The following is a 22699-nucleotide window of genomic DNA, read 5'->3' on the forward strand; positions in this document are numbered from 1 at the left end:
TATATTGAGTGTATGAACTATCCTGTATCCACTTTTTCACCAGCTGTGAAGTTCAGGCTTCTGGCTTATTAAATGCTGAATGAGTAAATGGTTTTATAGATGTTGAGTCCATATCAGATAATGGAAGTGTCCTTTATAAGTAAAATGAGCAAAATGGGACTCTGTGTTAGCAATTGTCTAAATTAATGTTAAAATAAAATTTCTCCTATAAGAAGCTCATTTTAACTGTGTACACAAAGTTAAAGGGTATATTTATTAATTTTGTTTGCAGTGCTTGTTCTGTTAGTTCGGGCTCAAAAGTTTTAGGAGTTGCATGTGCACTCTCCCTAGGTATGTGTGTTGCTTTGTATGTGGTCAAGAGAAATGCATAAAAGCGGTACTGCTTTTAAAGGAAAAACCAAAATAATAGAGAGAATGTGGATATGAGTAGTCACTTATTTCTAGTTCTTAAAATCAAAAAGCCCTGCCCTACTTATTTGGGCCAAATATTGTGTATTATGATGCAGTAGAGTTTAATCAGTACAGACTTGCTTCAGTTTTTCACTTCTACTACAATGTTCACACCTCAGACATTTTCTAATGTTGTGTATCAAGGACTACAATGCTCCTAAGTAACTTGACCACCAGATGGTAATAGAAGACAGTTTAGAATACATTTCCATGGTAATAATGAAAACCAATTGTCAATTTAATGGGTTTATTATATTTTTAACATAATAGAACCTTAGCATCTGATAACTAGCAATCTGCCTTAACAGGAGCACTTTACTTTTTCTGCATGCTTACACTGAAATGTTGAAGTTGAAAGTAAGCAAAGAATGAATTAATTTCTGGCATGTTCATTCTGATGCCACTGGCACCAGTGCCCGTTTTTGTATGTATCTTAAACATGGTCCTGTGGAATACATATAGCTTAGGTTTTGGGTTTTTAAAAGCTATTTTAATAGAATGTAGTGACCATCTCTTAAAAACATAGCATACTTGTTCTATTAATTGCATGCATATGCACAATCAAGTCATATTTCTTTTCCATAGTTACTAGGGAAGTGCCTTAGAATTTCCCTTTCTGATTAAGGAAGTTCAGTATCAGATACTGAACTTTATTAAATATGCAAACTGAGTGAAGCAGGTTAATAATGAGAGAAAATACTAGTATTGTTGTGGAACGCTCTTTTGAATGCTAGCAATAGAAGGTGTTAGGTGACCAAACAAGGAACTTAAATTGATAAGTGTAGAGGGGTTGAAGGTATGTCAGTGAAAGAGTAGGGCATGGATTGACTGGGACAAGAGAATTTTGGGATACCCTTTATTAAGTGACTTTTTTTGAGGATGTGTATTGGGTTTGCATGTCAGGGTTTTGGGTGGGTGGGGGCCCTGAGGAGTGGCTTCTGTGAGGAGCTGCTAAAAACTTCCAGTATGTCCAATGGAGCCAATGCCAGCCAGCTCCAAGATGGACCTGCTGCTGGGCAAGGCTGAGCCCGTTGGTGATGGTGGTAGTGCCTCTGGGATAATGTATTTAAGAAAAGAAAGTTATTGTGTGGAAGAAAATTGCAGTCAGAGAGGAGTGAGAATGTGAGAGGAACAACCCCATGGACACCAAGGCCAGTGAAGAAGGAGGAGGGAAGGTGTTTTTAAGATTTGCCTTTACTTGTCGTTACCCTACTTTGATTTGATTTGTAATCAATTAAACTGATCTCCCCAAGTCATGCCTTTTTTGCCTGTGACTAATCATGAGTGACATCTCCCCGTCTTTATCTCAAAACTCATGAGCCTTTGCTTATATTTTTTCTTTCTGTCCAGCTGTAGAGGGGAGCAATAGAGATACTTTGGTGGGCACCTGGTATCCAGCTAAGGTTAAACCACTACAGATTGTCTGTGAGAACTTGATAATAAAGTAATTTTAGAGCTTCGCACATACTTTATGTGAAAAAACCTCATGGAGTGGTGTTTTGTGAATACAGTTTTTTTTTTTTTTACGTGGAAAGGCTTTTTTGGGTAGTCTTGCAGATATTTCATAAGATGAAGTTTTACATTTTTCAGTAGTTATAGTGGTGGTATTAGAACAAAAGAAACCTTTTCACTCTTTGAATTTCATGTTCCTGAAACATGACTTAGACTCTTAAGTTTTGTTATAGAACTGTGTAGTATTTTGTGTTTATTGTTGGCATTTTATATACACTACCTAAAATGCAAGACCTGAATTCAGCTGCTGAGTAAGTAAAAGGGGTAGAGGTCTGAATAAGCTTGGACTTTCTAATCTGTATTTTTGGGTTTGTTTCTAATAGTGAGGAGTTAGAAACAGTAGCATTAAGCGAGTTGGGAGAACTTAGCTATACTGTTTCCTGCATTTTTATGTTGCAATTAATTATTGCTTCAACCATAAAAATGAAAGCATTACTGAGAGAAGGATTCTAAAATTGCAGATCTTTACTGTCTGTTTAAAATGTCTAAGCTAGTATGAGGTTTTATTTTTTCTTCTCTGTGTGACAACTAAGCCCTGTAGGCCTTACATTACTGCTTTAAAAATGTTATCCTAGGCTGGTATACCAGATCCACCAAACATGTCCGAAGAATTAATCAGAATGAAAGCTAAAGAACGTCACTTTCTGGAACAATTACTGGATGGAAAAAAACTGGAAAACTATGAAATTCCAGTACCAATCAAAGCAGAGCTCAGAAAATATCAGCAGGTAACAGCTTATACTTTGATTTTAAAAGAGTAGTAAGTTGCAGTCTGATACAATTTCAAGGAGTGGAAGGAGTTGTTCAGTATTGGCTTCTTGCCTGTGGGTTTTTTGAAGGTTGTTTTTTTAGTTCTGCAGTGTGTATCTTGGACTCCTGAATAAGGAAGTAAAAATGAAGTAACGTATACTTCTTATACTGTCATAATGATATTTATCCCCTGTCTAGATTCTGCCATTTTTCTCAGGGAATGGCCAATGGGCTGTGCCTTGTTTGGGCTGACTGTGGCAGCTCACCACTCTAAAGCCAGGCCTTGCTGGACTGTTTGGACATTTACATTTTTCCCTTTATTCCCCCTGCTTTGACTGAATGGGCTGTAGTGGATGCATTTATGGTGGGAACCAGCTCATAGTTTGGCACTGATGGATGATAGAACATATGGATGTTTGAACTGAAGCATAACTACCTAAAGCCAGTTCTTACTTTTGAGGCACTCTTCTTTTTTTCTGATTTCAGGATGGAGTGAACTGGCTGGCATTTCTCAATAAATACAAACTTCATGGAATTCTTTGTGATGACATGGGCTTAGGAAAAACTTTACAATCCATTTGCATTCTTGCAGGTGATCATTGCCTCAGGTAAGCTTAAACAACATTCTTTAATGTTAGGTTTTAATGATAGGTTTTATCTGTGTTAATGACTCTGGACATAGTCCTGGGCAACTGGCTTAAGTGGCTGTGCTTGAACAGGGGAGGGTTGGACCAGATGGCCTCCAGAGGTCCCTTCCAACCCCATCTCTTCTGTGAAAAACTTCTTTTTTTGTGTTCTTAAAGGGCTCAGGAATATGCGAGAACAAAACTGGTGGACAGTGTTCCTCTTCCCTCGCTGGTGGTGTGCCCTCCTACACTCACAGGACACTGGGTGGATGAAGTAGGCAAATTTTGCTCAAAAGAATATCTTAATCCATTGCACTACACAGGACCTCCTACTGAGAGAGCAAGGTAATCTATCTTGCATTTATGACTGGGATAGAGTAAAATATCACACATGGAATTTTGCAATTCACTTTGCTACTGAAGCATAGTTCGTGGGCATGGCAAAGCTTGTGATGGTACCTTAAAGGCTGAAATAGCAACCTATGTGAAGAACACTTTAACTCCTCTTTTTTTTTCTTAAGATTGCAACACCAGGTGAAAAGACACAATCTCATAGTGGCTTCATATGATGTTGTAAGAAATGACATCGACTTCTTCAGGTAAGAATTGGCTTGTTTTCAGAGGTTTTTAATAGCTTAGAATTTTAAATACTACTTAAGTCTGTGTTCTTCTTTTCTAGAAATATTAAGTTTAATTACTGCATTCTTGATGAAGGCCATGTAATAAAAAATGGAAAAACAAAGCTGTCGAAAGCAGTAAAACAGCTGACTGCTAATTACAGGATAATTCTTTCTGGGACACCAATCCAGGTAACTGCCCTTTTTTTTTTTTTTTTTTTGGATGAATAGTAGAAAACAAGCAAGAAAGATCTGTCAGTCCATTTTATTGTACCTTTTATCAATCACCTTGTTCAAAGTATACATCGTAAAACAGCCTTTTGCTGCTAAATACTTTAAATGACATCTTTCTCCTTTCCCGGTTTACCCATGTATAGGGGAAGGGGTGCAGGTTTCATGGTACTAATGGTGTTCAAAAGTAGTCAGCTAGACTTTCTCTACCATTTGTTCTTTAAGTATCAGGCAGGGATAGGGAAATTAGCAGGAAACACAATTCTGAGAACTCCAGATTTGGGGCTTTGTCCTGATGACTTCTGTGCAGTATGTGTCTCATCCAGGGCTAAGATAATTGGTGTTTCCCAGGTTTTGTTGTCCGGAAGAACTCGAGGTGGGGCTTAAGACATCCAACACAGTAGAAAGTCCATTTATATGTTAAAGTGCATGTAGATGTATTCCTGTCACTCAGTTGGATGCAAGAGCTACCAAGCTCCTGCAGCTTGGAAGTTTGTTGAAGTGTTAGATTTGTAGGGTTTTATAGGCAGCGTTAAATATGTATGGAAGTTTTTCTGATAACTTGTATTGATTTATTTCTTTTGAAAATAATTTATCACATGTTTCTTTTTATGTCCAGAACAACGTCTTAGAGTTGTGGTCGTTGTTTGACTTCCTTATGCCAGGATTTTTGGGCACTGAACGCCAGTTTGCAGCTCGTTATGGCAAACCAATACTGGCAAGTAGGGATGCCCGAAGCTCCAGTCGAGAACAAGAGGCTGGTAAGGACCAAATGTTTTAATCTTTGGTATTTTGTTTTAGCCTTTTAAATGAGAACTGTTACTGAAAAGAAAGTGTGGTCAGTTCCAACATCAGAGACTAGAGGGGAGCTGAATGTTTTGAAAGTCTTTTTTCTTCTAAAATGCAGCTTCTGTTACCCTCACTAGGGGTTCTTGCAATGGAAGCACTGCACCGCCAAGTCCTGCCATTCCTGCTAAGGAGAATGAAAGAGGATGTGCTGCAAGACCTCCCACCCAAAATTATTCAAGATTATTACTGTATTCTCAGTCCTCTACAGGTATGCTTAAAAAGGGGCTGAAAGTTTAGTTTTTTCAATACAGTTAAGACCACAAAGGGACCACTTCTGTATTCCTGTGTCAGTCTGATGTCAGCTCTGACATTCTCTAGGACCACAGGACTAAAAGGGTTTTCTGCTATGTGCTTAAAAAACTAATTTTAGCCTAGTTGTAATAGAATATTTCTTCAGTTTAATTTCGGGCATTTCTGTTGTTCAGGAACAACATCTAGGCATATGCAGGCTGTTTTTAAATAATACTGTCCATGCTGAAAGAAAACAAATGACAGGAGATTACATTATTAATGTTTATGTTGTGTTGCATGTGAAATAGCTTTCTTGATGTATGACAATTCAGAATTTTAACTTGGAACTAAACTCTGAATAGGACTGTTCGTTTTCTCTTGGGGGAAAACACATTCATTTTCTTGTCTGGGGCCTCATCTACAGGTTCAGCTTTATGAAGATTTTGCCAAGTCTCGTGCCAAATGTGATATTGATGAAACAGTTTCTTCACTGAATGAAGAGACTGAAAAACCAAAGCTTAAAGCTACAGGTCACGTATTTCAGGTACAGATTGCTTTAGTAATTTTTATTGTCTAGCACATACACTTCTGATAACTGTATTTATGGGTTTAATAAATTAAAATGAAAATACTGAACTGAAACATTTGTGGCTATATGATCTAGAATATTTATGCCTGGATTGTGATGTATACCTGTTTTAAATTATGGGTTTGTCTTAAGAAGCATAACACTGTCTTGTATTTTTAATGTGATCTGCACAACTGGTGTTCAGCTGTTTTGTGGATCTTGTAAAAACTGATTACTGAAAGAGCAAAACCTCAAAACAAGGGAGAAGTAATTTGGACTTCATCAGCTGTTATACTACAACATTAAGATTCTAAAACACGGACAAAAATTTCCTTAAGGTTAGATCTGAATTTATGAAGGTTTGTGATCTTACAGAATTGCAGATTAAGTCTTGGCTAATTGGAAACATCAATTTTCAAAGGCTCTGCACTGCTCCCAAACCCACCTCCTCTATTGCACACTCAGGTGAAAGTGTGGGAGATGTTAGTCTTTGCACTTCTCCTGCAACAGGGACTAAGATTACTATGCATGTAACGGTTATTGGATACAATTTGAAATACAGGTTTTATTAATGTAAATGTCCAACTTTATTTTCATGAAAATACACCATAAGATCTAGATTCTGAAATGTAGCTGAGTGGCCCCTGTACTTACAGGCAATTTTGTTCATCCTCTTTCTGGATCTACATTCTTGCTAACCATTTCTTTGACCTTCACTTCCTAAATAAAGGCATTGCAATACTTACGGAAGCTATGCAACCATCCAGCCTTAGTGCTAACAACCCAACATCCAGAATATAAAAGAATTACAGAGCAACTTGCAGCTCAGAATTCATCCCTTCGAGATATCCAACATGCACCTAAACTGTCTGCTTTAAAACAAGTAAGTAGACATGTGATTGTGCCTTTAAATTTTCTAAATGTCTCTACTGATGTTATAACTTAGAAGGTTTTATTTAAGATTTTATCAGTATGAAAACTCTTCTTAATAAAATTAAGTAGCAAATGGAAAAGAGTACAAGGGTATTCCAGGTATATTTTTCCTGATAATTCAAGGGGGAAGGGGGAGCACAATCTTACTTCAAGGTGATGATGTTTACATAATTTTTGCTGCCATATTGGAAACCTTTTATTTTGTTTTATTTCTGTCTTTCTGGTTGCAGAAAAAATTGTCTCATATGTATTATAAAGGACACTATTACCTTGATAAAGTTAAATTTTATTACTTACTTAAATTCTACTGTAAGTAAAGCTAAACAAAGAAAATTACTTTTCTGTCAGTGCTTAATTTTTTTATAGTTTTACAGTGAAACCAGACTTTGCCTTATGTTATTTAAGTGACTGTCACAGGCTTCCTTCTGTAGTTTCCCCCATTTTTACTTTTGATAGTCCATGAATGTCAATACTTAAATGAGATCTACTGCCATTCTGATAATACACTTCAATGCTCTGTTACTTTAAGCTGCTGCTAGATTGTGGTTTGGGGAATGGTGGATCTTCAGAAAGCGGTACAGAAGCTGTAGTGGCCCAGCACAGAGTACTTATCTTCTGCCAACTTAAAAGTATGCTGGATATAGTGGAGCATGACCTTCTCAGACCTCAGTTACCTTCAGTGACTTACTTACGACTAGATGGCAGCATACCTGCTGGTCAGAGGCATTCCATTGTTTCACGGTACGTGTTATCCCCTCATAACCATATGGGGCCAAATGTAATGAACTGTATTATTTATATGGTGCATAATTGTTCTTTTGTCTACCTCAAAGCAGTTAAAACTCATACATTCTTTATTTAAATGAAACTTAACCATACTTAACTTTTTCTTGTATGCAGGTTTAATAATGACCCATCTATAGATGTTCTTTTGCTCACCACTCATGTTGGTGGGTTGGGACTTAACTTAACAGGGGCTGATACAGTAGTATTTGTGGAACATGACTGGAACCCAATGAGAGACCTGCAAGCCATGGATCGGGCACATCGCATTGGGCAGGTGAAAACCTCTTCATTTCCCATAAGTGTGGTTTTTTTCTTGCTGAACTTGAATTTGGGTACGATTGATTGTAGCGTATAAAAAGTGACATCTGTGGGTTTCCGCCAAGCTTCCGTTCATGCTGATTTCTTGCAAATATGCCAGATGCTGAAGTGTGTACTTTCTTATTCCATCTCCAAATTGGTATGCCGCCTTCTCTATACTTCCTGAGCTGCTGAGGGGAGGCCAGGAAAGAATCACCCTTCAGCAGAGGAAGAGATGTGACTGAGGGCAGAGAACTGAAGGGAAGCCCCACAGGCTTGAACGGGGAAAGAATGACTGCTGTTAGTCTTCCTGTACAGCTGTAAAAAGCAGTGAAGTCTTCCAAAGTACAGATGCAGTTGAAGATGCCTCTACTATACACTGGCATATTCTTTTCATCTAGTGTTTGTCAGACTTACTGAGTACAGTTACTGAAGGGTAACTCCAAGCCAAACTGCTTCTAGACTGTCCATGATGAACGCTGAACGCTTATGCTCTCCTAAATACCTAGGAGATACTTTATAGCTAAGTGTGTGCTTTTTCTTTCAGAAACGAGTTGTTAATGTGTATCGCCTGATAACCCGGGGAACTCTGGAGGAGAAGATCATGGGTCTTCAAAAGTTCAAAATGAATATTGCAAATACAGTGATCAGCCAAGAAAATGCAAGCTTACAGAGCATGGGAACAGAGCAGCTTCTTGATCTGTTCACTCTTGACAAGGTAAAGAAACATTTTTACAAATACCTACCAAAAATAGAGTAAGCTTAAGGAAAAGCTTTGCTTTGAAATGTAAAATTTAATCACATGAATGCTTTAAGTTGGACTGATGAACAGTAGACAGCTCTCTGAAAAACAGGAGGAAGTGATATTTCCCCAAAAGAATCATCAGACTTGAAGAATTTGTTAGTCCTGAAAACATTATTCTTTATATTAACTGTATTTTTTTTTTCTTTTGCAAAGGATGGGAAAACTGAAAAAGCAGATACCTCTACCTCTTCTGGGAAAGCATCAATGAAATCAGTACTCGAAAACCTTGGAGAACTTTGGGATCAAGAGCAGTATGACACTGAATACAGTCTTGAAAACTTTATGCATTCGTTAAAGTAACCATCACATATTTGTAATACAACTGCTGCTAGTTCACATTTTTCTGCTGATATTCAGCAAAGTTCAAAGCATATAGAGTGAACCTTTAGCTTAACGTGTAAATAGACTTATTGAAAGAGGAATCTTTAGAAGAGTGGCACCAAGTAGTGTCACCTGTTTCACTGGGAAGTTATTCTGTCTTAAACGTTTGCACTGTATAAAAGAACTTTAAATGTACACATTGTGAGGTGGTTTGAATTTTACTTGTTCTGAACAGCTGCAAATTCTTACTTGGTAGAAGAATTAAAACAAAGCAGGTTTTTACATTTGTTAACAAGTGTTACTTGTGTTTTGAAGTTAAGTCCACCATTATTTCTTTCTGTATCTATAATAGTTTTGTACAGTTGTTTCAGTGAGTACTTCAGGTTTTTCAGTGTACATTTTTTCTTTTAAACGCAACTTGCTTTTATGGTGTATTAAAGCAATTTTCGACTTTAACTTACATTTGGATCATTTCAGGACTTGTATCACCAGAGGCAAAGCCTAGAAGCCTTGGAAGTATTGAATAATTAAATGGCACTAGGCCTGTGCACTCACCTTTGTACATTGAATATAAATATATCATGCTATTCAGTCTTTTGACACCATCTTGAGAGAACAGCTCACTTGAACTTTTTAATGTAATGAGCTCTATTAAATACAGGTAGTGGCCTATTTGAGGCCATGTTTGCATCCTGTTAGCAAGGGTGTACTTTTTTAATTTATCTATAAGGCTAGAATATAGCCACTTTGAGAGATGCATGTATTCAGTATGTTTCAATCCTATATATTTTTTGTAAGTAAAAGAAGAAATTAAATATACAGACAGACGTTTTCCAGAAGTAGATTTTACACTGTCTAGGATTCTAAAATCCATGCTAAAGTGACTGTTTACTAAACTGATGCATGATTTAAAGCTTCTTAAAGGAATAGGGAGGACTTTTTTCTTTAGGAGAAAAAATATATATAGAAATACCTTCATTCAGTTTGAGGTAATGGATAGTTGAAATTGTGTAACAAAGATAGTAAAGGACTTTAATAGCAGTAAGTGAGATTAATATGGCTGTATGTTGTGCAGCTTTTTATAAAAGGGAGGCAGTAGTAAAAGTGTGTTTCTAGATGTGCATATGTACCAGTATATGCACTTTTTATAAATATTAAATTATAGATAACTTACAGCAGTTGTCTGAATACATAGAATATATGTATAAATATAAAACCTAAGGTTTGTAGCTTGCTGTGTGCTTAAGCATCAGAGCTTAAAAACCACCAGAGACCTCAACTATTGTAAAATAAGATTGTTTTAAAACTATATAAATCAAGACAGTTCTGCAGCATTGGAGATGAATTAATGTCACATTTCAGTAGTTATGAACTGCCAGATTGTAACTAAATTAGCATTCCACAAAAATAAAATAAACTGGGAATATATAACTTGGTTTTGTCTATGTTTAGTTTTGTTTCTGTAGAGAAAACTTAGCTGGCTATATTAAAAAAAACAATGCTTTTGGAAAATACAACTGGATTACTAGTGTTAGTTCATTTCTGCCTTCATACTTAGAATATTTCTGTTGTGCTTTAACTGATGATCCAAGCAGGGAAGACAAGATAGGGCTTGGTGTTCTGTTTGCAGAGAAGTTACAGTGCTGGAATACTGCATACTTGAAGATAACTTGGTGCAGTAATTTGGTGACAGTGCCTAGAAATAACAAGATATTTGAATAAAGAAACCTCTTTAGTCATAAAACACTGCATATGTTTTTCTTCAAGAGTTTTATTCATAAGAGTTCAGTGGTAGGAAACTGTTCGGCTCCTGTTGGAAAAGAAATACACAGGTAAAGACTGTCTTAAACCAGTTATTTATCACATTGAGGTTGCTATGCAACCATAATAATTTTAGTGATGGCTCTCTTGGATATGACATCAAAAAGACTTGTGCACCTGGAGAAAGGGGGGAGCAGAACCTAGAATAACTGTGTCAAGATTATTATATGTACTGACTGACCTTAAGGGTTCTGTGAATTAACACTTTCAGAATGGAAACCAGCAGGAACACTGCACCAAGGATATAAAACATTATTTTTAGTTACTTTAATATTTAACGAAGAGCTCTTCTATGCTTTCCAAGCCAGCAGACCATTTGTCATGATTGGCTTGTTTGTGCAGTGTTCTCAGTGCACAAAACTGGATTCATTTACAGCAAAACTCAAGCAAGAAATAGCTCTTGGAATGCCTCTAGCTGCAGTTGACCTGTTTATTGGGTATTCAACTGGACCAGACCAGGGTCTGGGCTGGAATAGAAAAAGAGGTTTTTTTATTTCTAGGCTGAAATAAAAACTTCAAAGATGTCAAGGTCTCAGCACCAACCATATTGCTCTCCAGCTCTGCCCCTGCTGCAGACATAGAATGCAGACATAACAAAGACATAGCCTAAATCTTGACTGGCTGGAGGCCCGAAAAAGTCCACGAACTGTGAGTAGAACTGCACATAGAGTCATAGAATGCTTTGGGTTGGAAGGGGTCTTAAAGGCCATCTTGTTCCAACCCCCCTGCCATGGGCAGGGACACTTCTGTCAGACCAGGTTGCTCAGAGCCCCACCTAACCTGGCCTTGAACACTCCCAGGGATGGGGCATCCACATCATCTCTGGGCAGCCTTTTCCAGTGCCTCATACCCAAGGCTTGATGCAGTGTGTGTAATTTGTACAGAATTAAACTGGTCTATCTCGTAATTTAGCATCAAACAAGCACCAAGTCACCAAAGCCACACCTTCAAATTAATGTAGTTCCCAAGTCAAAGCTTGCTAACCTGAGAAAACTAAGTACCTCTTACTGATGACCACATTCTGGGCTGGAAGAACTACTTTGAAACAACTGTACACATAATGGTGCTTTCCAGCCAAGTTTTAGGACTGCTTGAAATTCTACTTAAAGCTAAACGAAGAGCTACCTTCTGCAAACATGCACCAAGCCTGCATAAACACAACTTCTGCAATGTCCGTTGTACTTAGCTTAACTAAGAATTCAATCTAGCAGGTCTGTCTCCGTGTATGTTATCTTTGGAATCCATTTAAGCAGGAAGCTGCCTTGCTTTCTGCAAATGTTATGGCTATTGCAGGTTGCTAGGTTGGTGTGGTTTTGTTTTGTTTGTTTTTTAAATCCTGCTTCCTAATACTTTTGGAGGTTTTTCCCAAGCTTACAGAAACCAAAATTACACTTAATATCCAAGGTATACATAGACAGTGATTTAGTAACTCTAATTAGTTCAAGTTGAATGTTTTGCTTTAGTCCTTTGTACTATCTCTACAAAGCTTAAATTTTACCTTAAAATTGCCAGATTTAAAGGCAAATGCTTATTTTTACCATTAGTGGTATCCCCACCTTTACTACCATCTCACGGTAAGGCAGGGTAAGGTTGTGAGGCAAAGAGCACATCTTTCTAATTAAGCCTTAATTAAAGTGAAAATAGGGCAACTTAAGCCATGTTAGGAACTGTGGAAAACTTCTAAGATGAAAACATATTCACATATCAAAGATTTTTATTAACTTGCTTACAAATGATGAATAATAATACAGTGTTAACTCTAGTTAGGTGTGCAGTGTTAAGTAGAGCTTTGGCACATGGCAAGCTTTAAAGCTTTTAAGGACCACAGCAATAACTGACTTGTGCTGAGTTGCTTTGTAACCAAAAGCTTGGAAGCTGCAGTTTTTTCTTTAATCCAGACAGAGAGGTGCTGCAGTAGATATGCAAGAAGACAAGAGAAGAGCTCTTTAATAGCTGTCCTTTGCTAAGGTTAAAATATTTTTATGAACTTCTTGTAAACACTGGGATCCAAACTTGCAACTGTACATCTCAAGTTGTACCCAGCTGGCATTGCATTTGCACAAACCAGCACACATGAATTTAGGAAATTTCTTAGGTTATCTATCCCTCCCCCAAATCTTAAAGTCACACATTCAACACTTGTTCTATTTTCTTAGCTCAGTCATGTGGGTAGGCTAACTTGGAGTTGCGTGTCTGTCATTAATTTACCAAGTAATCAAGAAACACAGTTACAGATGATGACCTGCAGTATTTTCCTTTAACATAAAAGTCAGACCAGGATTTGCCAGGTTGTAAGAGGAAAATTCCACAGACTAAAGGAAAACATTTACTGCTCAGTTTCCCTTTTCAGATGAGGGAAAGGAGTCGATCCAGAGAGCAGAAACTTCAAACCCATAAATTCTGACTCAGGTGCAAAAGCTTCAGGAATGGGGAGAAAGGAAGGATACGCTGCATCCTGCCAAAAGGCTGTTCCAGGGACACAGCAAATTGAACTCTGTTCAGTCAGAGGCTCAGAAATAGCTGAGCTTTCGGAACATGCTGGCCATGTCTCCAATACACTCCAGTTCCAGGGGCCTTTGCGGGGTGATGCTGTGCTGTCCATGCCAAGTCTGTGCCTGCCAGAGATTTCCCATATGTCAGGGTAATTACATTTCACAGTTTATGCAGGCTGGATGCTTAGGTACTCCATTGAGAAACCAGGAATACTTACCAGTATGCTGGGAGCAAGTGAATCATGTGGTTAACTGCAGTGGGCTTTTTGCTGCTGTTTCTGTGTTAGTTCTCTTTGAGTAAATGTGCTCTCCAGATACACGTTTATGTATTCTGACCCTGTTTCACATGACTCATACTGCACTTGAAACGATTTAATTATCAGTCACAGCCTAGTATCTGAGGAATAAAGACTTCAAGTAGAAATCTGGAATGGTAAGCCAAGAGAAGAGCTAATGCAGATGTTAAAATCTAATTGCTTTGCAAGAACAGGACTTGAAAAAAGTCAGTTCAATTTGTCACGATCTCTGCTGTAGCCAGAGAAGGAAGACATTAAGAAGACATCTACTACCAGAAGATGACACACTCTGATTCCTGCCTTTCTTCTGAATCAGAGCCACCTCACTTAGGAGCAAAATTGACTTTTGACTCTGCGCTACCAAAACAAGTGTGGCTTTAGGAAAATGCTGCACTGTATGCTGATCCATTTCTCCACGCTGCCCACGTCTCCACACAGTCCCAATTATAAAACACTTCTGGGACATTTGCAACTGTTCAATCTTCATGCTTCTATTTTGCAAGTATCATCACTCACAAAGCACAACAATATCGTCAACTAAACTAAAAGTACTGAGGTGCTATTTCCTGTTCATTTGGATGCTTTGGATACCCATATAAACGTGGGCAAAGTTCATTTCTGGGCATAAAGTCAAAATATAGCCCATACTCATATTCAAGAGAATGTGTTTTCAAGAGGTGGCAGAGGAAGGAATCATGCACACTAACAAAACCAACAGTCAGTGCTGGCCATCTAGAGTTTGTCTTTGTTTACAACTAATTTAACGCTCACCCACTTAGGCATCGTATCAGTTAAATTATCAGTTCATTTGCTAGCTGGAAAGGACAACCTGGCAGAATTCAAAGTTGACACTTCTGCTTTCTTTGCTGCCCTGGTGAGAGCTGCAAGATGTGATCAGCATTTCAGGCTTCTCACGGCCGGCGTAGTCAGCAGTAGTTAATTATTGTTTATAAAATGCAGAACTGTGTGTTCTCGCAGTTACAAGTTGCATCACTCGTTGGCTGTGCCTATTATTTATCAGCTGAAGAGCAAGGCAGCAAACAAAGCAAGAAGAGTGAAAAAACACAAAACCCCATGACAGTTTACATGGGCTGTGTAGGGTCAGGGAAAATGAAGGAGGACGAAGAGACGGGGAATGTACTTGCCATCAGCCCATTTTCCCTGGCTCAGTTTAGTTTATTTCTCCCGGTTTCCCACTGTGCAGTATTTTTGCCTCCAGTATAGATGTGGTCACAGCTGCTGAAGCCACCACAGTACTGCTGTGGAAGAGATTTGTCTCCCAACCCCTGGGAGCCTCTTGTGTGCTGCTCCTCTTCCCACTCGAGCAGTAAAAGTAGCTCCAACCACCAACACAGGAGCCTGCTGTGCCACCCCAAAGGAGAAAACAAGCCAGCCAGTCTCGAAGTCCAAATAAGCTCAAGTGGCAGATGGCTACGAACACCCTATGAACAGCTTGTTGCACCTGCACAGAAGCCTAGAGAGAAACTACAACCCTTACACAAGAGCTCCAAGGCCCAACTCTGGCTTGTGAGGATGCAGCAGCCAGTGCTGCCTTCATGGAATCATAAAACCATGGAATATCCTGAATTGGAAGGGACCAATATGGATCACTGAAGTCCAACTCCTCGCCCTGCACAGAACAGCCCAAGAATCCCAACATGTGCCTGAGAGCATTGTCCAAACACTTCTTGAACTCTGTCAGGTTTGACTGCTTCCCTGGGGGGCCTGTTCCAGTGCCCAATCACCCTCTGTGTAAAGAACCTCTTCCAAATATCCAGCATAACCCTTCCCTGCCTTCATGCCCTTGCTATCCCTCGCGCTCAAAATAAAACAAAAATAAAAATAACAGAAGAAAAGGCCTCAGGGCCACGAGTCCCTCCCTGCTCCTCAGGACTGGGGGTTCACACTCACCCTGTCCCCACTTCACTCACGCAGGGGACAGACATGGACAGACAGACCCTCAGTGCGTGTGAGGCCGTGCCAGCAGCCACACCAGCTCCCAGGGGTGACCATGGTGTGGGATCCATCACGGTCCCTGCCGCCTCTGAGGTCCCACCAATGGTCACCACCACCCTGTGTGACCCAGCCTCGAAACCCCCCTCTCCCCATTTCACCCCCCACCCGTGTTTGCCAGCCCCAAAACTGACCCACACCTCAGACCCCAGCGCAAGGTGGGCAAGGCCTGGGGGCTGTGGAGCCGAGATGGGGGTGCCGGGCCCGGGGAGGCAGCTTTGTGCTGCTGGAGTGTTTGCAGAGCAGCAAAATCATCAGAGTCATCTGCATCCTGTCGGATTCCTGCCAGGTGAGGATCAGCCTGGATTTGGGGCTGAGTTGCACACTTTGCAGATTTATCTGTTTACCCGTTCAGGGTCTCTAGAGGCAATGGGGGTTCCTCTGCATTTCGTTAGTCTGCTGCTGATCTGTCACAGAGTAAGGCTTGCATCCGCGGCAGAGATGTATTCAAAGCACTAAATGACTTTTGCAATTATTAGATGCCTTTATCAGCTTTGCTTTGGCATTTAATCAGCCGCAAAAGCTATTTATTGCCTCATAAACTCCTCTGCAGCAAACATTATCCTTTAATTAATCCCTGAAAATTACAAAGGCTGATGAGGTAACCCGTTTTTCACACCACCCAATTAAGCTTAGGAGAATTTGTTGCTGGTTTCCCCTTTCATTTTGTTTTTAGACATTTGTCAGCTGGCCCAGTCAGAGGGCTTGTTAGGACAGGTAGTAGCAATTTAGCAGCATGTCCCAGGTAGCAAATACCAGGCAAGTCACTGAGCTGTGAGGATTATTCACAGCTGAGAAAGTTGGGAGATGAGTAAAAGTTAAACCCTAATTTAATTCACATTAAAATAGGAAAGGCAATCTGAACAGCATGTGGCTTCAGAGTCAAATGATGTTACAGACTCATTAAAAGATTGGACCAGCTGCTAATTAGGAGTTTTTGAAGCTGAGGACAGAATGGCAAACCTCCTGCATACTGAAAGACTTCAGATGCATACTTGATTTGTATTTCATTAACTTTTGTATATCAGCACTCATAGAAATTCAAAGCATCTGAATCATCAAGATCTGTCTGTTGTCTAGAACAACTCAGTACCTTAGGATTTCACCTAGAATAATGTTCTGTAGTCTGTATACAAGGTTTTTTACAGCACAGACAAAACGTTTTGCTATTTCCAGGTACCTCAACCCATACCTCCACCAGAATCAGACATTAGTTTTAAACTAAAGCAGTTCACAAAATAACAGAAATGTTAGGTATCGTGATTTCCAAATTTTATATGGCCATATGAGGGCTAGAATTATAGCAGGAAATTCAATGATCTCATGTAAACTTGTTGATTCTACTGGAGACAAGGAGAGAGGAGCAAGAAACGTTCCCCTAAATATTTGGGAGCTGGTAATGCTGAGTCCTACCTCCTTGCTTCCCATGTACAATTGATAAAAACTCTTGTGGAATCGCCATTGCCTGCTTGGAAATATAATGTCAAGAAAGAAGATATTTTCACATATTTATCCAGGTTAGTTACTAAGTTGCAAAAAGGTGTCAAGATCACATAATCAGCCAGACCTACAGCCAATGTTTCATAATCTGTGATTTGTATTTTAGGAATTACCTAGTGATGCAGGTAGTTAAGGAAGTATAAATTTGGCAGAGCGGACGAAGTACGGGAAGGGAGATTTCTCCAAAAATCATTGCACAAATTTCCCCATCAGCATTTAAAATTTCCAAAGGAAATTCTGAAAGGAAAAAAAAAATCTCTTGTGTTTGAGAAATGGGAAGAGAGAAAGAGAAAACAGGAAAAAATATTGCCTCCCATGTTTCTTATGGCTTTCTGTTTTTCTTCATCACTGGAAGAAAAAATCCAGCTCAAACCCACAAAAACCTCAACGTTGTTCTAATCCTAGCTCACAGCTGCTGGGGAATTTACATCTCTTGTGTCAGGTGTTAATCACGGTGAGACTAAAGAGCAGTTCCACTACAGCGAGTCTTTCTATGTGTTAGTAGGTGGTAGCATAGTCAGGACTCAAATTATAAGAGATTATGTTTTCAGAAATGTATTGAAAACTCCAACCCAGCAATTATGTTTTCCAAAGGAGTCCATTTGTGCTGTGTTACTGCTGGAGACATTCTGCATTGCGTAAATGGTGTGTTCTTGCCGCCTGAGTTTCTGAAACGTAAGTAGGGGAAAAAAAGATGAAGTAGGTGGATACTGTTAAAGTAAAACTTCAGAAGCTACGAAGTCTAACACTTTATGTCCCAGGAGGAGTTGTGGTGAGGTAATGTAGTTTTATGCAGTGACAGATGGTACAAAAGTCAGCTTCCTGTATTGCTGGGGAATGGAGGGCAGTCTCTCCAGTGGTGAGAACACCAGTTGCCACTAAGCAGCACAAACTGAAGTATCATAGGGAGCAAAGAGTGGGAGAGTGTGTAAGGATATCAGGCTGCTCACTGTAGTCTGGTATTTTGTGTGCTTCTCAATGGAAGGGACTGTAATTGTGTCTCTGCATCACTCATTTTATGCATGTTAAAGCAAAACTTCCTTTGGCTAAAGTGCATAAAAAGTCACGGTACTGTAATTGCTACTTACCTACAGTTGCTTGAAAAACATTGTCTTAACTGTGTAGTGGGTGCAGAAACAAAACAAAGAGAAGGGAGTTTGTTTCCCCCAAATTACATCACATCACACAAACTTCTATTAAGCTTCTTTTCACTGTAAATTAAGAATATCCCTATTGTTTCAAAAGGATGACAGCATCCTACTCAGTGGGCCAAAGCAATGATAATGCATTCTTACAGCGTGAGGAAATCAGCCTTGTTAGCTCTTCTTCCAAGAATAAAGCAAAACAAAAAGGTCAGAGTTGCACCCTTTATAGTGTGATTCATCAAATGCGTTAATGAGAACACCACTTTGTTATCATTTCTAGAGAAGAGTGGTTGGATCAGAACAACTTAAAGAATAGAAACTATCTCACTATGCTGACCCTGGGACTTGGCAAGCTGGGAGCTCCCTGAAGAGTCTTCTGCATCACTGAGCCCAGCCTTGCCCCTCCAGAAAATCTCCCATGAGCAGCAAGCTGAAGGTGAAGTCTCTGTGAGTGTCAGGGGTGGGAAGATTGTCTCCTACAGCTTCAGCAGCAGTGGGGTGCAAGAGGCAGACAAAGGCAATACTATTATTAATGCTTTATTTGGTGCAAACATTTTAATCTGCCAGAAATCGAGCCAGATTGAGTCATAACTGTTGTGAGCTTGGATGCCTGAATTGTTCCTAATGTCTGAACAAACCTTTTCTTCCTGTTTATGCCAATCTGATTTGCAATCCAAAGGAGTTTGTAGCATTAATGTAAGTACATTGAATAGGTTTTGACTAATTCAGTCTCAGTGGAAAATGAGTGTATGTAATGGGATATCTCTGAGAAGAAGCCTCTTGTATTGTGCTCTTCTGAGTACAAGGTTTGTTTGAACACTGCCATAGTCCTTATTGGACATCATAGCCATGTCTTTGGAACACTGACCTAATAAAATCCAGTGCTGGGGGTAGGGAGCCAGTTAAATGTGAAATGATCATAAACCTCTCTACCCAACACAGTTCCTCCAAACAGGAATCAGACTTTCAGCTTCAGTTTTCACACAGTGGGAAAGAACCAGCAATTAAAGCTCCTTAAATCCTTGTAGTTGTCAAGTACTGAAATTATATGACAGCACTATATGTTTTCTACAGTGGAAATGGGACAGAAACAGGTTATCACATTAATTATATTTTTCTTTTGAAAAAAGGACTGACTTTATTGAGTATTACAGGCAAGACCACTGCATTCCTGACTGGCTGTATGATCTCAGACAAGTCATTTATTTCCTTCTGTTCCTTTTACATCCTCTTTTTGTTTTTCCTACTTAGACTGAAAGCACTTCAGGACAAAAGCTCTCTCTCCCTCTGCCTTATGTAATGCCAGGCCTAACAAAGCTCTGCTTTGCTTTGAGGCTTTAGAGAGTGATGAAATATAAATACTTTCAAAGACAATAAGTGGCACTGGCTTTGAATGGGAAGTCATAGCCTGGCCTGAGAAGGGGCAATTTTTACTGCTCTTTCCTATCTGCGGATCAGTATTCTCTTGGAAAAAAGAAGACCGGAAATTTTTGCAAACATTATAGATGCTTACACTGTTATGGCAGACTCTGAAGGAACTGCATTATGAGTGGTTAAATTACATTTGGCTGCAAATCAAATTATCTTTATTGATACCTGTATCCTCAATAGCACCTAAAGCCCAGGAGAGGTTTAGTAAAAATTAAAAAAACTCCTTTTCCTAACCAACGCTCATAATTAGTTGCAAAATTTAACCATCAAGTGTCTTGAGGGAGATGAGCTTGACAGTGTGGTAATATTCAGGCTGTAAAACAAACAAATGAAAACAGGCTTTACTTTGAAGAATTAAGAAGATTTTGCATACCTTCTTTCATTTTGTTTTTTATTATTTTTATCACAACAGCACCTGAGACTCCTGTCAGCATAAAGGGCCAGGCAACATACAAACCCTGCCACAAAAAGGCTGTTGTTCCTCCAAAGAGCAGTTGGTCTTGGGGCACAGTGAGAGGGGCTAAATTAGATTGATTAAGCGATGTTTGGTCTGATTACATTTTATAACCTTTTTTTCTCCAGAAGTTCTTGTCATGTCAGTTCTACCAGTTGATCTACTTTATTAATTTTTTTTTTCCAACTTGGCTCTTTTACACAGTCAGACTGCATTCTGTAATAATTAGATAGATGAAGAGCTGAGATAGGTGGAACTCTGACAGAGACATAGGATTAAGTGTCCATAGAGTAAAAACCTCTTAACCATGATCAGCAGCAGAAGACACAGCAAGTGAACTTGCACTGATTGGATTAAGTCAGCCCTGATGGCACAGGCATGGAAAATAAGTGCAGTAAGAAACTCCTTCTTGCTGATTTGGTGCCAGGCTGTGATGAGGAGCACCTAGAAAGACAGTCACTGTTGCAGTTACTCTGGCCTTTAATTTTTTTTGTTTTAAAAGCTAAAGAAAGTCCCAACAAAATTATTTTAATAAATAGACTGACTGATGTAATCATAAAGGGGCACATTTAAGTACAGGTAGTAGTATATACAGTTTGCTTCACCCCAGTTCTCCTGTACAAGGAGCTTTTAACAGAGGTGGTATCACTAATTATTCCACAGACAAAACACAGAAGTTGTGGTCTGTGTGTTTTCCCTCAGAAGATTTGTGACTGTCCTTCGGAATCAAAGAAAATATCTCTCATGGTGTGGTCCAGGTTTAGATAGTCTGTTGATATCATCAAGGTGGATGGTTCTAATTCACCTTCTAGTTCACTAAAATGCATTCCCAGTAACGGCAATTTTTTGAGAAAAAGCACGAGGTCACTAGACCTCCTCATGCTCCAGGCCGGCTCACCATTCATGTGCCTACAGTGTATATAAGTGCAGATAATATCTCATAAATCCAGTAATCAGGTGCATCTTTGTAGGCTCCTGGATACCTGTTAGGTGGTTGGGGAATTCTGAACCTGCTCAGTGTTAAGCGCAGTTAATGCTTTCATACTTGGCAATGCAACTTCACCAGGAGTAGCTCAGAGGAAATGGTGTGGACAGCAGCACTCCTGAGATCTTGTCCTTCTTTAGCATGTGGGAATGTCACTTGGAATTCACACCTGCGTGTCCTTGCAGTCATCTAACTATTTTTTCTTTCTTCCTTAACATGTCATTGTAACTGAAGTTCTTATGAAGCACGAGAAAAGGTGGAGGCTTGGTGGTGTGAAATAAAAGTGTGCAACACAGGCCTGCAAGAGCACTTGCTCTTTGGATTTTGGTACTGTCCAGGCAGACACTATTTCAGTGACCTGTTCCGTTTTGCCAGGACAGGCAGTTCTGAGTCTGTGCAAAGGCAGCTTTAGGCAACTTAGTCAGCCAGATAGTTCAGACAGCTTCAAGGTTATGGAGCAGCTGAGTAGGAGTTTTCAGGAACAGTTTTGGACTTTAATTTTTAATTGCATCCTTTTTTATTTTTTTAGTTTGGCCCTACAGTGAAATTTGATTAGGGCAGTAGTAAAGGTTTTCCACACCAACAATTTCACCTTCAAAGGCATTTGCAGCTGTGACCTCGGACATTGTCCCTGTTTCATGTATTTCTCCTCTACTGACAGAAGGAGGAATTCATGTTTGCTGTTCATAAATAGGATCATGCCAGAGAACATCCTGACTGTGTGTGCAATCTCTCTGCCTGCAGTCTGTCTGCTTGATTTGCCAGCCCTGAATTTTCGGCTACCCACTGGATTTGAAAAGGGGCAGATATTAGATTTTATTCTGAAATGAACTCTTTCTTCTAAGGGCCATGAATGGAAACGAAGGGCTAATTCCCTTGCTGTGGTGCTTAGCCCTGAATTATGTGGCAGGTACTCTGAGCAATGCTATGATATTCTTAGAAATCATTTTGATGAGGTGTTGTTACATTGGCTGGAAGCAAATGCAGATGAAAAGCTCAACAGAAAACAAACCAGAGGAATTCCCTTCAGTCTGAGGTTCATGTCCTCATTCAGGAGTTGAATTTGGAATCTGCTTGTCCTGGGTGTCATCAGAGTATGTTCTGAAAGCACGCACACAGCTGTTCAGAAAATCTGAAAGGAGTGCCAGCCAGCTCATTTGTCTTTACCGGATACATCAGGCTTTGATGTGCTGCACATGCACCCATATGATCTTTGTCCAGGTGGACAAATGTCTAGTTTAATGTTTAGCAGTAGGTCTTTCATAGCCTTTCAGTCAAGGGCTTCAGTTACATATTAATGGCACAGGTCTTTGTGCAGGTTCATCAGCAGAAACATTGGTACATACTGGGGTCGGGAATGTTTTGGCTCACCATGTCAGATATAGCTGCTGGCCCCAGTTTGGCAATTACTTCAGTGTGCATGTAATTTTAAGCACATAAGTTATTCCAGTCAGTCAGGCTTGTGTTTAGAAGTGCATTGCTGACTGGGGAATTTCTGGCTCCTATAGCTGTTCGGATGTTGGCTCCCAGGAGTCTTCCTCCAAATTTAACAACGTTTCTGCTTTACTCTCTTGTGGTAGAAAAGT

The 22699-nt window shown here is 39.5% G+C and overlaps 2 protein-coding genes across 5 annotated transcripts in view; both read left to right on the forward strand.

The window, feature by feature from the left end:
• The window catches only part of BTAF1 (B-TFIID TATA-box binding protein associated factor 1), a 51442-nt gene extending 41035 nt beyond the window's left edge, over positions 1-10407 (forward strand). For both annotated transcript variants that reach the window (XM_027672197.1, XM_027672196.1), the window contains 13 exons: positions 2538-2690; positions 3199-3320; positions 3516-3683; positions 3860-3937; positions 4018-4147; positions 4806-4947; positions 5113-5243; positions 5691-5810; positions 6565-6717; positions 7297-7508; positions 7668-7827; positions 8398-8568; positions 8809-10407. In XM_027672197.1, the coding sequence (XP_027527998.1) occupies positions 2538-2690; positions 3199-3320; positions 3516-3683; positions 3860-3937; positions 4018-4147; positions 4806-4947; positions 5113-5243; positions 5691-5810; positions 6565-6717; positions 7297-7508; positions 7668-7827; positions 8398-8568; positions 8809-8955 (1887 nt within the window). In that variant the 3' untranslated portion in view covers positions 8956-10407. The remainder of the gene's footprint in view (positions 1-2537; positions 2691-3198; positions 3321-3515; positions 3684-3859; positions 3938-4017; positions 4148-4805; positions 4948-5112; positions 5244-5690; positions 5811-6564; positions 6718-7296; positions 7509-7667; positions 7828-8397; positions 8569-8808) is intronic.
• A 737-nt stretch (positions 10408-11144) lies between these two features.
• On the forward strand, positions 11145-19617 carry LOC113961798 (cilia- and flagella-associated protein 46-like). 3 transcript variants are annotated; one of them, XM_027672405.1, is made up of 4 exons: positions 11145-11445; positions 14805-15887; positions 17693-17773; positions 18524-19617. In XM_027672405.1, exons 2-4 carry the CDS (start codon positions 15530-15532, stop codon positions 18550-18552), a joined length of 468 nt encoding a protein of 155 aa, XP_027528206.1. In that variant the 5' UTR covers positions 11145-11445; positions 14805-15529; the 3' UTR covers positions 18553-19617. The 3 variants fall into 3 exon arrangements, 2 of the variants coding, with proteins under 2 accessions (XP_027528206.1, XP_027528207.1); XM_027672406.1 differs by having other exon boundaries at positions 14810-15887; XR_003532384.1 differs by lacking the exon at positions 17693-17773.
• The last annotated feature ends 3082 nt before the right edge of the window (positions 19618-22699 follow it).

Source organism: Neopelma chrysocephalum, unplaced genomic scaffold (genome assembly GCF_003984885.1).
Source record: "Neopelma chrysocephalum unplaced genomic scaffold, ASM398488v2 Primary Assembly neopelma1_97390, whole genome shotgun sequence".
Lineage (NCBI taxonomy): Eukaryota > Metazoa > Chordata > Aves > Passeriformes > Pipridae > Neopelma > Neopelma chrysocephalum.

Coding starts and splice junctions, on each gene's coding strand:
- LOC113961798 (XM_027672405.1), top strand. CDS start 15,530: ATGGACAGACAGACCCTCAGTGCGTGTGAGGCCGTGCCAGCAGCCACA. Junction 15,888..17,692: donor TCCTGTCGGATTCCTGCCAG/GTGAGGATCAGC, acceptor TGTTTTCCAAAG/GAGTCCATTTGTGCTGTGTT. Junction 17,774..18,523: donor GCCGCCTGAGTTTCTGAAAC/GTAAGTAGGGGA, acceptor TATCATTTCTAG/AGAAGAGTGGTTGGATCAGA.